This window comes from Gopherus flavomarginatus, chromosome 8 (assembly GCF_025201925.1).
Source record: "Gopherus flavomarginatus isolate rGopFla2 chromosome 8, rGopFla2.mat.asm, whole genome shotgun sequence".
Classification (NCBI taxonomy): domain Eukaryota; kingdom Metazoa; phylum Chordata; order Testudines; family Testudinidae; genus Gopherus; species Gopherus flavomarginatus.
This window is the reverse complement of record NC_066624.1, coordinates 58,409,479-58,422,421: the sequence shown is the minus strand read 5'-3', so window position 1 is coordinate 58,422,421 and position 12,943 is coordinate 58,409,479. Positions and strand designations below refer to the sequence as shown.

The 12,943-nt window shown below is 43.8% G+C and overlaps 2 protein-coding genes across 5 annotated transcripts in view; one reads left to right on the top strand and one right to left on the bottom strand.

Moving 5' to 3' along the window:
• THAP4 (THAP domain containing 4) overlaps positions 1–1,267 on the top strand; it is a 59,000-nt gene extending 57,733 nt beyond the window's left edge. For both annotated transcript variants that reach the window (XM_050965486.1, XM_050965484.1), the window contains one exon: positions 955–1,267. In XM_050965486.1, coding sequence (XP_050821443.1) covers positions 955–1,074 — 120 coding nt within the window. In that variant the 3' untranslated portion in view covers positions 1,075–1,267. The remainder of the gene's footprint in view (positions 1–954) is intronic.
• A 4,926-nt stretch (positions 1,268–6,193) lies between these two features.
• The window catches only part of BOK (BCL2 family apoptosis regulator BOK), a 38,948-nt gene continuing 32,198 nt past the window's right edge, over positions 6,194–12,943 (bottom strand). For 2 of the 3 annotated variants that reach the window (XM_050965694.1, XM_050965695.1), the window contains exon 5: positions 6,194–7,407. In XM_050965694.1, coding sequence (XP_050821651.1) covers positions 7,282–7,407 — 126 coding nt within the window. In that variant the 3' untranslated portion in view covers positions 6,194–7,281. The remainder of the gene's footprint in view (positions 7,408–12,943) is intronic. The other variant, XM_050965696.1, reaches the window with a different exon arrangement.

Sequence of the window (12,943 nt, the reverse complement as noted above, 5' to 3'; positions counted from 1 at the left end):
GGGCCAGACTGCTTCCCCCTCAGCTGCCAAAATGTCCAGCTTCCCCCTGATGATTTCTTCAGTGCAATTAATCATGGTCTACACAAAACTTTTGGACGTACTGAAAGCTGCCAGTGTGTGAATGTGATGTCAAAATAACTAACCTAGGGAGCTGCTGTACTGAGTTTTATTAATTGTCTTAATTACAGGCCTAATGTTTTCATGTAAATGAAGCTACTTCATAATTTCCAGTCTGCCCCAGCTGTCTGCTGCACAGTTTAGGTCCAGCTTGTTACAGAGTACGTTGGGGTGTGCTGCTAATAATCATCAGAGATGCAATTTGGCTTTGCTTTGTGTGAGCATTCATTTTCTGTCAGAGGCAGTGATTTGTATTTGAAATTTAGCAAACTGGAAATGAGGTAAGAATGGCCAAAGCCCTAATGGCTGCTGCTGTTGTGCAGCAGGAGATGTTTTTAAAGAGTGTGTAACCTCTGACACACAGTCTGTTTATTAGTGTGTTTGTTTCTGTTTGATAACTGGCATATTTTCTTATTTTCCATCTGCATTAATACATTTTGTCAGCTGTACTTCAGTCCATCCCTCTCAGTGTACACTGTTCTCAGCGTAGGACTCAGCTGTGCAGTACAGTAGCAGCCATCGTTCTGACAGAAGTGCTTTCTCTTAGAAGGTTGCTCTCTGCTTTATTGGAGGGTACAGTGTGATTATTCCCAGTTTCGCCAGGTGCTCTTGTAATAAACCAACCTATTTGGGGGCATAGGGAAGGGAGTATTGCAGCAGTCCTTAAGATTTTGCCTGTGGAAGTCTGTCAGACATGAGAAGGGCTGGGCCAGTAACTTTCAACTAAGGAAATAAGAACTAAGCTTATTCTAGCCCCAGATGTTGGTTTACTTCATTTTAAAAAAAAATGCTAACCAGAACAAAATAAAGGGCTGTGTGTGTTTATTTCCCTCTCAGATTACCAGAAAATTTAGGCTCAATTCCGATGGGAAACTAGAACAGACCGTCTCCATGGCAACCACTGCGCAGCCAATGACTCAGCACCTTCACATTACCTACAAAAAGGTGACACCTTAAAAATAGGAGAGTAGGGTTTCCCCGCAGAAAAGGCGGAGCCTGGAGCCTAAGGACAGAAGCCTATCTTGGTGACCCACATTCACACCTGATTACAGGAGGGGGAGGCAGGTGAGCTACACATGCTGTTGGGAATGTTATGCAGATGTTTCTGTAACGGTATATATAAAAAACAAATAAAAAGCCTTTATTTTTATGGCTGTGGCTTTGGACCTTATTGCTGTGCGGGCCGTAAATTCCTCTGCTCTGGCAGTGATTAAACAAGGGGTTTCTCAGGCCTGTTCCCTAGAGAGTTAGAAGGGCTGGCAGATTCAGCCTTCTAATCTTTTATATGATCTAAACGCATCGCCACAAAAACAAAACAGGAAGATAAAAGCAGCAGCAGCAATACAGGGTGTGACAGACAGAACTCTCCATTCCATGTAACGCAATACAGGCTAAAGTAAAACACCTCCTACTGTGGGACAGAGAGAACTGCCCTGGGGCCAAAACCTGCAAGGTACTCAGCAACCACCCAGAGGTGGCAAATACCCTCACCCTCTTTACTTCAGTCAGACTAGAGGGGGCTGAGTGGCTAGCAGGATGAAGCCCATAGAGGATCTGATCTGAATCACTAGGAGTCATTCCATTGCCCTCAGTGAGTTTTGGTCAGTCCCAGAAAAAGTCCCTTCCCAGTACAGGATGGAGGGAGCTCTGGAGATATGAGCCACGCCTTCTCTAACTTAAATGCGGAACACAATAAAACTCACATTGACAGGCACATGATAAAGAAAAGCACCAGAACCTTTAAATAATGAGGAACTAATTCCTGCAGCATTTTCAGTGACCTTGATGTCATGGTTGAGCCTTTGATTTAGCTGATATATAATATTAGAAATATCAGCAGGTCTTTGTGCAATAGAAATAAATGTGGATCTAAAATTAAAGCCTTAATACACATGAGGCAGTTTTTGGTGTGGGGAAGACGAATCAGACAAAGTTTTCTGAGACATGATACTGAAAAAATTGTAACTCACTTTATATGAGAGGGGAAGCTATAACTTTGCCTAAACATTTCAAATGAATTTTATTCAAGATTTCTTGATGAGCTGTATGGCATGGGCCTAATTTTGGTAAGTCTGGCTGTTTGTTGTAGTAGGTATTTATTCCCTACAGATTTTATTTGAACATTTATCACACTGTCAGGTTATGGAGGATTGTATAAAATTCACCAAAGACTTGTGTACAGTTGTGCCAGCCATTTTTAGGCCCCCGGGGGGGGGGGCACGATGTTTGTATTCAAAGAAGTTATACTCTTTTGGGAGGTTTTAAGCTCTATCTGCCAAACCACTTGGGTTCAAGATGGTTACAGATGCTGCCAGAACCGTATTAGATTTGAATACTACATTTTACTGTGTTTAATTGAATAGCATGTATAGTCTTCATAGCACATCTCTAAGAAACTAACCCATCAACAGCAAATTTTTACATACCAATGATCATAAATACTTAGTTTAAAAATAAAAACTTAAAGAAATTATAAATCAAGAGAACTTTGGGATAGGTTAATAAACATGCTGTTAGACTGAGATTCTCAAAGTCATCTAGGCAGGATTTGGACACAATTTTTTATTCATTTTAATTGGCCTTACTGGCTTTGTACATTCTCATGAGGATATTTTTAAAAGTAGACTTAGGTTTAGATTTTCAGTATTTCTTTATCAGAGGGGTAGCCGTATTAGTCTGGATCTGTAAAAGCAGCAAAGAATCCTGTGGCACCTTATAGACTAACAGACGTTTTGGAGCATGAGCTTTCGTGGGGGAATACCCACTTCTTGCATCTGAAGAAGTGGGTATTCACCCACGAAAGCTCATGCTCCAAAACGTCTGTTAGTCTATAAGGTGCCACAGGATTCTTTGCTGCTTTTACAGTATTTCTTTAAAAAGAAAGAGAGAAGGAAAGAAAATGGAAAGTGAGGAAGTTTGGAGTTAAGATTTTACATGAGCTCTGAACTCTTTCTCCCTTGTCCCCTTGTGCTGTGCTCCATCCAGATAATGAAATTGCAGGTCTGATAACTGTATTCCTTTCCAGTTTTTCTGATAATTAACAATAGGGAAAATAAAGCAAATCTCATCTCTCTCCTGTGTAGAAAAGATACGGTCAGTTTAGCTCTCGTAGCTGCTTTGATGGAGCTTGGAGTAGAGAGTCTACAACCAGTACGAGTTAGGGGGTGGTGTGCAGCCACTGAGGTGTTTGATCCACCTCAAGATGAGAGCTGGTCAGAATATTGCTGTTGAAAGATGCTGGACTGAAAATGGCTCTTCAGCTTTTACAAAACAATTTCCATTGGCCAAATATTGGGAGTTTCATCGAGAGACTTCAAAAATGAAAATTACTGGGGTTTGGATTTTCATCAAGAGTGCAGAAAATTGACAAAACAAAACTTTACTTTTTGTCAGTTTTTCATGTGGCATGGGGAAGAATAAGCATTTCCCAACTGGCTCATGAATCACAGGAAGCTCTTCTGGCTAAGGACCACAGATAAGAAATGTACAGTGGAATTTTTTAATTATTATTTACAAATAAGTTGGATGATGACTCATCAGTATCAGGTTTTCAATGGAAAGCAAATTATTAATACTAATAATACATACAACTTACTCCTTTTTTTATTAAGCTAAATAAATTAAAGAAATTCCCCAACACTCTAGGTACCCTTACCAATCACTTAATCACACCCTGAAATTTTAAACCAGGAAACCAGGAGTAACCTTCTTCTCACCCCAAATAAGGAAGAATACCCCACAGTAACTGAATATTATTATTTGAACAGTGTAGGATTTAAGCATCTTGCTGTATCAGGGCATTGCAGTATAACTGACATATTGTGCACTACTGCAGGTGTAACATCTGTTTCACTAACAGGTATTATTTTCCATACATTACTGCATGGGGTATGAAGCGCTGCACAGTATTGGCCTCAGGAGCAACTGCATAAGCATTATTACTGCTCCAAAACCTCCAGTCCCAGAGAAGGAAGAGAGAAGAGAGTCTGCTGTGGAACATGTTCTGCCATTCCCTGAGAGCTGTTGGTTAAAATAACTCTACTGAGTCCTATTGTGCATAGTTTTTCCGGATAAGAGATTCCCAACTTAGCAGCAGCTGCACAAAGTAGACTGGAAGTAATATGATGCTAGCTTAAAATGTTAGGTGAAAGATGAACAATGGCACTTGCAGGAGGGTCCGTTGCACTTGGTTCAGGGACCATGTAATGTGAGAAGAGTGTGATTGTAAATTCACAGTCCACTACTTCAAGGATTGGAGTTCAGGGAAAACACCTTTACAAATTCCCTGTTAACTGCAAAACCAGATTTTCCTCCCCAGAGTGAATTTTTACACCTTTTTCAGTGAGGATGCTCCTCCTATGTCTGCTCCTGTCAAAAACTCCCCTTGCAGGGGCAAGTGCTGCCTGTAGTCCCATGGTGGGGGGGGGGGGGGCGCTCCATGGACTTTAATAGAAGATGTATTTTATGCACCAAGGCAGATTTTAGATACAGGTGAGTTAAAAAAAAATCCTTTCTGGAGCTCTTCTCAAAACAAGATTGGTAGAATGCCCCTCTGTATCACGTCACTATCAGCAGTGTTTCCTGTTTTAATCTCTGGCTGCCTGTATATATAACCTCCCCCTCCCACCCACACACATTCCTCTTGAGCAATGCTAGTTTGTTTGATTATTCTTATCTTTTTGTTATACTGCCTTAATTGTTGCATTTAACTCATCAAGTGCCTTAATTTACTGCATTTTTCCTTTGTGCTAGAGCTTTACTTACAACACATCTGTAGCCTGCAGCACTGTAATTCAAAGCAGCCTCTAACTCCTAATCTAGACAAAGATTTAATGGTGCAGTGCTGGATTGGGTTATAATGCTAGTCAAGACAAAAAAAGGCAGGTTGTATTTTATGACATGCTGAATTAGTTGAGTTAAAGCCTGGTGGGTAGCCTAGGTATTACTAGTGATGTGGAGCTGGTCTACAGATTTTGTACCATTCTAACTCTTGGTTTAGAAACCAAAGTTTACTGTACATTTAAGGGAATAAGCTGTACTGATAAGCACTTTATACCAGTAGAACTGTCTCCCCACTGAGACATTGTACTGCCTTTACTAGATCTACTTCTGAACAGACAGTTCTAGCAATATAAAAACAACATTTAGACCAGCCTTTAAATGTTAGCTAGCTCAACCTATGACAATCCTAGGCCAGGTCTACATTTAAATTTTTTGCTGGCATAGCTGTCTGTTAGGAATGTGAAAAAATAATCACATCCCTAACTGACACCGTTGCGCTGGCAATAATCCTAGTGTAGATGCCGTGCTTTCAACAAAAAAAAGTCCTTTTGTCCATGTCTTGTTGGGGGGAATTGATATAATGAGTAGTCGCACAAGAACTCTTGCTGGAGTGCGATGTCTACACTGGGAGGGGTTCTGGTATAGCTCTACCTGCAAACCCTTTCCAGTGTAAACAAGGCATACGGCTGCATGCAGATTCTGTAGAAGGAGTGTGATGTGAGTTACTCCTTTTATTATGTGGAGGCAGCCAGAAGAATGCTGTTTACTTTCTTCAAGCCCAGAGCTCCATGAGTTTTCACACCTTCAGAAGGGAAAATGCCATTTTGCCCATATAAATATAGGATAAAAACATCCACCTCCCCAATATTCATGCATGTTCCTACTCCAGAGAAACTAGTTTGTAGTTCTAGCCTTAGGAGCAAGGCAGCTGGCAGGATCTTGACCCAGGACTAATCTGTTGGCAGGGCAGTTCAGCTGAGGCTACTCAGCCATTACACCTTTGGAGACAAAGATTTTTTTTAAGATGTGTTAACTAATGTGAATTGAACCAGGCACACTGTAGTTTTAACAGGTTAGCTGGCTGTGGTAAACCACAAAAGGGAGCTCTACATTTACTTCACCCAGCTAATGTATAAAATCCCAGTGCAGGGAAGGCAAATTGTAGTTTTAACATGTTAAATACCCTTTTTCACCAGCAGTGAGCTGGCCTGAGTGTATCTCTCTCTCTGCACCACTTTAGACTGTTTTTGTATTTTGTATTTGTTTAAAAAACACCACATTAGTTCACAGAAGCCAAACTCCATCTATTTTTATTGTCTATCACAAGATAAAATTGCAAGTCAGACTTTATAATTTGCTAAAGAAGAAACATTTGTCACTCTTGATACAGTTTTTCCCATTCACAACATGCTGCTCAAATGACTTTTCTCCACATTCCTCCCACCCCACATTGTACTTATATGCTCTTGTTCTTTGGCTCCATCTGAATCTCCTTCTAGAGAAAAAAATCATCCTCATTATAGTGCTCAAACAAAGCTGTCATGTGAGAAGTGATGCTTTGCTCCCTTCATTTTGTTCAGCTGTGTAAATCACACTGACTGATTTCTAAACAGTCTCTGCCCCTGCTGTCCCCTTTGCAATTCTTTGTTACAATACAGCAAGTTGGTCTGTTAAAGCATGCCGTATCCCCCAGACTGAGTTGTTCTGGTAGCCCTTATACTCCCAAAGTCACAACTTTTTGTAAATTACTTTAGCAGGGGCATCAGTTGAAGAGGGCAGCTCAGTCAATAATCCACCACTTCACAGCCTACAAAGGTATCCCCACAACCACAATGTACCATGCACAAGGGCACAATAGTCAGGCTTGGTACAGAGGTGAAGACAGCATTAGCCACTGATATACTGAGAAGAGCCTAACAAAGAGGACTATGGGAATTAAAGGGACAATCTATCTTTCAAGTGAGGGACACATTTTTTTCCTCTGATACAATCTCCATGTCCCCCCAGTTTCCCTGATACAGAAGTGCAAGTGTGTGGCATGACCAGAAAATAAATACACGTATGAATATCCACACCACACACAAGTAAGAGTTTAGCCCATCAGTCTGCCCTGGGATGGGCTTTGACCTGGCCATGTAGAAGTCACCAAGGAGAACAAGGGCTGCAAAGGATCACTCTGAGTGTGAGAGAAGCCTCCTGTCACAGAGGAAAGGATGTTTACAGTTGGGTAGCTGCTCCCTGCTGAAGGGAGAGGAGAGAAATGTTTCTGTTGGTCCCAGCCTCTCTTCTCTTCCTCCTCTTCAGCATCAAACAGGTCTATGGTTACTGTTGCTTCTGGGTAGGGGAGGAGCTGGGGCTTGGGGCCGCATTTGGTGACTGGAATCATCTCTCTGGTAACAGCACAAAGAAGATGGCCTTCAGGAAGTGACCAAAGCTACAAATAGCAGCCACGAGCCAATGGGAGCGAAGGCTGGGATCAGTATTCACCACACATTTTGTGATGTCTGCCTAAGGAGAAGGAAACAGATCATCAGAATACACAGAACCACACTCTCCCCTACCACCTTCAATAGCACATCCTGGCCTCAGAGACTGTCTCACACCATGCCTCCTTCTGGGTGAAACTGGGACTGGCTCACCACTGCCCCCAGCCAGCAATACAACACCATTTCCCCTGTGGTGCCTCCATGCAGCAACTTGAGTGCTATGAGCACCATCTCTGGCATTGCCACCTCCTGTAAGCTGTTAAATGATGCCTAAAGGCACTATGAGCTCTGAAAGATTTATTCATCTCATTCTGCACCATCTTCATTCACACTGTCTTCCATCTGGGTTGCTGAAAATTCTGCTCATGTGACAGCAAAATAAACTCTCTCCCCTTTCAAAAAGGACATCCTCAATAACACCCTCTCCACCCACCTTCCTGCCTCCTTAGTAACAACCAGATTCTGTCCAAAGATTGGGCTGTTTAATTTCAGCTCAAATTGCTTTTACTTTTTCTGTTGCCTTAATGTTTTATTTGGATCTCAGTTGGCCAAATCAAGCCCCCGTCCTAAGTTTTGTCTGTTGACATGCGTGCATTGGCACGGATGCCTCCTAGACATGTGGACTAACCTCAAAACCAGCTGCCCAGAGTGATCCTTAAGTAGTTAGCGGAATGTAAGCTGATCTGAGAAGAGAGAGAGAGGGAAACCAACCTAACAGCAAATTCATGTTAGAAAGGATATCTTCCAGCACTGAAAAGGTGACGGTGGAAAACCTTTAGAGGGCTGGAACAGGACTGAGTTGCACAGAAAACTGCATCTTTGGAGAAAAACTCAAATGTAGATTGTTCCAGCAATGCAAAATAGCTGGCTTTGTGAACTGAGTCAGGAGATCTGGATTGTCTTTCTGCTTCTGCCATAGATTTCCTGGTGACCTTCAGCAAATTAACATGTCCCAAGTGATTGCAGAAGTGACCACAGATTTTGGGATGCCCAGTTTATGACACAAGCCCAGTATTTAATCACAATGCTACAGTCTTAGTCTTTGGGGGCTTCAGACTCTCAGCACCTTTGAAAATGAGCCCCCATGTGCAGCTCAACTTGGTCACCTAAAGCTAGTGGGATGTTTGGGCCTTATTCTGTGCCTGAAGTTCTCCATCTGTAAAATTAGGCTGATGCTGACAGAGCTCATGGAAGTATTATGAGGTTTAATTCAGTAGTGTTTGAAGAGCTGTCTGAGCCTCTTAGATGGAAGGCAGTGTAGAAAAATAAAGTATTATGTTATAGCCACACCCTTGCCTTTCCCAGTAGCCTGGCCTCCCAGGTTTAGGATTACCTCAGTTTTTCATACACCCATCCATCCATTCCTAGAGTATCCCAACACTCTAACAGGGAGCTCTGGTGAGCAGGGATTGATGTAGGGTTTGCACCTATTGAAGGCACTGCTTGTTGAGGCACTGACATCAATGAGAGCAAAGTTGGGCCCTTCATGGGGAATTGTGATATGAACTATCCCAAACAATGTAAAGGTATATGCAAACCCCCCTAGATTAATGCCATCTGTGCCTAATGTCATAAGAGTTAGGAAAATCAGAGCTAGTGTGCCAACAGCAACCGTAGTGCAGCATTGTGAGAAATCTACATTCCAAGATGAGTCTTATAGTCCATGCAAAGTGAAGTCTTACACTCAAGATCAGTGGTCCCCAACCTTTTTGTGGCCGGTAGCACATTCATGTTTTCAGAAGAGTGTGGCGGGCGCCAACCATTTTTCAAGGCTTATTTTGTATTTGTACATTAAATAATACAAAAGTATCATATTTAATATAACATAATATATGAAGCCGGAGAGAAGCCACAAGGACAGAGAACAGATGCGCCTGCAGCCCCGGAGTTCTCTGACCCCGGCAGGCACGGGGCTGCGGCTTGTCTCCAGCTTAAGCTGCAGCCTTGCGCCTACCAGAGACTGAACACTGGCGCCCACAGCCTGCAGCCCTGGAGTTCTCTGTCCCTGGCAGGTGCGGGGCCGCGGCTTGTCTCCCCTGCTGGGCACTAGGTGGGCCCCGCGCCTGCTGGGAACAGAGAACATCACGCTCGCAGTCTGAGTTCTATGTCCCTGTCAGGTGTGAGGCTGCGGCTTCTCTCCCCTGCTGGGCACTAGGTGGGCACACATAAATGCCCCAGCGTGCGCTTTGGTGCCCACGGGCACCACGTTGTAGACCACTGCTCAAGATGATGGCATTTCTTTGTTTCTCTGGATGTAAATTAAAGAGAATTTTTGAATGCTCCATCTCATCAACTTCAAAACTACATGGAATAGTCTTGGCATCAATGGGCAGAAGTCTATTGATTTTGGTGAAATTGAAGAACCAGAAAAGGGAAATGTGGGACGCTTGGTGCCCCTGACATCTGATTAGCAGAGCACAATTTCAGCCACTTCTGTAATTGCTTAGAGATCTAAGAACCAGTTGATGGGAGCCATTAACACCTTCCAGTATAGCAATACCTACCCCCATCTCAGCTCCGTCTATCCCCCGAATTGAATTTAAAATGGGGACACCCTGAATGACTTCTTTCTGACAGAAAGAAAATAAATAAAAATGGGGCACGGGTGAGGAACACCAAGAGGCCCCTGTTATGGGGACTGGGAGAGAAGTAAGATGTCATTGATGTGTGCAATGAGCAACTAAGTGTGCCCCTCTGCCCTTATTATATAATCATGCTGAATGCAGCAATGCTACCTGTGTGTATCTACGACTCTTCAACAAGGTGACGTCTAAACATCAGTCAGGAGCAGAAAGGTTGTTGCAATTAATCTGAATAATTTAGATTACTAAGGGCCTGAATCTGCCACTCTAAGGCAATTAGAGTGGTTCACTAGTGGTAAACTAGGTTCACCGGTGGAAGGAGACCAAAACCCTGAGGTAAGTGGGGAAGTGGGATGCCAGGAGGAAGCACAAGCAGGAGAGCGCAAAATGGGAGGACTCCTGCCTCATACTAAGAAAGCAAGATAATCAGTGAGTTATCTTAAGTGCCTGTACACAAATGCAAGAAATCTTGGAAACAAGCAGGGAGAACTGGAAGTCCTGGCATAGTCAATAAAATATGATGTGATTGGAATAACAGAGACCTGGTGGGATAAATCAAATGAGTGGAGTACTGTCATGAATGGATATAAACTGTTCAGGAAGGACAGGCAGGGCAGAAAAGGTGGAGGAGTTGCATTGTATGTAAGAGAGCAGTATGACTGCTCAGAGCTCCAGTATGAAACTGCAGAAAAATCTGAGAGTCTCTGGATTAAATTTAGAAGTGTGAGCAACAAGAGTGATGTCGTGGTGGGAGTCTGCTGTAGACCACCAGACCAGGTGGATGAAGTTTTCTTCCGGCAACTAACAGAAGTTACTAGATCAGGGATCGTCAACCTTTGGCATGCAACTCGCCAGGGTAAGCACCCTAGTGGGCCGGGCCAGTTTCTTTACCTGCCGTGTCTGCAGGTTTGGCTGATTGCTGCTCCCACTGGCCGCGGTTCACCGTCCCAGGCCAATAGGGGTGGCAGGAAGCGGTGGCCTGCAAATTCCTCGGCCCGCACAGCTTCCCATAGCCCCCATTGGCCTGGGACAGTGAACCGCACCCAGTGGGAGCTGCGATCAGTCAAACCTGTGGATGCAGCAGGTAAACAAACCGGTCTGGCCCACCAGGATGCGTACCCTGGCAAGCCATGTGCCAAAAGTTGCCGATCCCTGTACTAGATCACAGGCCCTGGTTCTCATGGGGGACTTCAGTCACCCTGAGATCTGCTGGGAGAGCAATACAGCGGTGCACAAACAATCCAGGAAGTTTTTGTTAAGTGTAGGGGACAATTTCCTGGTTCCTTGGAGGAACCAACTAGGGGCAGAGCTCTTCTTGACCTGCTGCTCACAAACAGGGAAGAACTAGTAGGGGAAGCAAAAGTGGGTGGGAACCTGGGAGGCAGTGACCATGAGATGGTCGAGTTCAGGATCTTGACACAAGGAAGAAAGGAGAGCAGCAAAATACAGACCCTGGACTTCAGAAAAGCAGATTTTGATTCCCTCAGGGAACTGATGGGCAGGCTCCCCTGGGAGAATAACATGAGGAAGAAAGGAGTCCAGGAGAGCTGTCTGTGTTTTAAAGAATCCTTATGGGGTTCCAGGTATAAATCATCCCAATGTTTAGAAAGAATTGTAAATATGGCAGGCAACCAGCTTGGCTTAACACTGAAATCCTTGCTGATCTTAAAAACAAAAAAGAAGCTTACAAGAAGTGGAAGATTGGACAAATGACCAGGGAGGAATATAAAAATATTGCTCAGGCATGCAGGAGTGAAATCAGGAAGGCCAAATCACACTTGGAGTTGCAGCTAGCAAGAGATGTTACGAATAATAAGAAGGGTTTCTTCAGGTACGTTAGCAACAAGCAGAAAGTCAAGGAAAGTGTGGGCCCCTTACTGAATGAGGGAGGCAACCTAGTGACAGAGGATGTGGAAAAAGCTAATGTACTCAATGCTTTTTTTGCCTCTGTCTTCACGAACAAGGTCAGCTCCCAGACTACTGCACTGGGCAGCACAGCATGGGGAGGAAGTGACCAGCCCTCTGTGGAGAAAGAAGGTTCAAGATTATTTAGAAAAGCTGGATGAGCACAAGTCTGCAGGGCTGGATGCACTGCATCCGAGGGTGCTAAAGGAGTTAGTGGATGTGATTGCAGAGCCATTGGCCATTTTCTTTGAAAACTCATGGCGATCGGGGGAGGTCCCGGATGACTGGAAAAAGGCTAATGTAGTGCCCATCTTTAAAAAAGGGAAGGAGGAGGATCTGGGGAACTACAGGCCAGTCAGTCTCACCACAGTCCCTGGAAAAATCCTCAAGGAATCAATTCTGATACACTTAGAGGAGAGGAAAGTGATCAGGAACAGTCAGCATGGATTCACCAAGGGCAAGTCATGCCTGACTAACCTAATTGCCTTCTATGAGGAGATAACTGGCTCTGTGGATGAGGGGAAAGCAGTGGGCGTGTTATTCCTTCACTTTAGCAAAGCTTTTGATATCATGTCCCCAGAGTATTCTTGCTGGAAAGTTAAAGAAGTATGAGCTGGATGAATGGACTATAAGGTAGATAGAAAGCTGGCTAGATCATCGGGCTCAACGGGTAGTGATCAATGGTTTCATGTCTAGTTGGCAGCTGGTATCTAGCTGGTTTTGTTCAATATCATCATTAATGATCTGGAGGATGGCATGGATTGCACCCTCAGCAAGTTTGCAGATGACACTAAGCTGAGAGGAGTGGTAGATACACTGGAGGATAGGGATTGGATACAGAGGGACCTAAACAAATTAGACTATTGGGCCAAAAGAAATCTGATGAGATTCAACAAGGACAAGTGCAGAGTCCTCCACTTAGAATGGAAGAATTCCATGCACTGCTACAGACTAGGGACCGAATGGCTAGGCAGCAGTTCTGCAGAAAAGGACCTAGGGGTTACAATGGACAAGAAGCTGGATATGAATCAACAGTGTGCCCTTGTTGCCAAGAAGGCTAATGGCATTTTG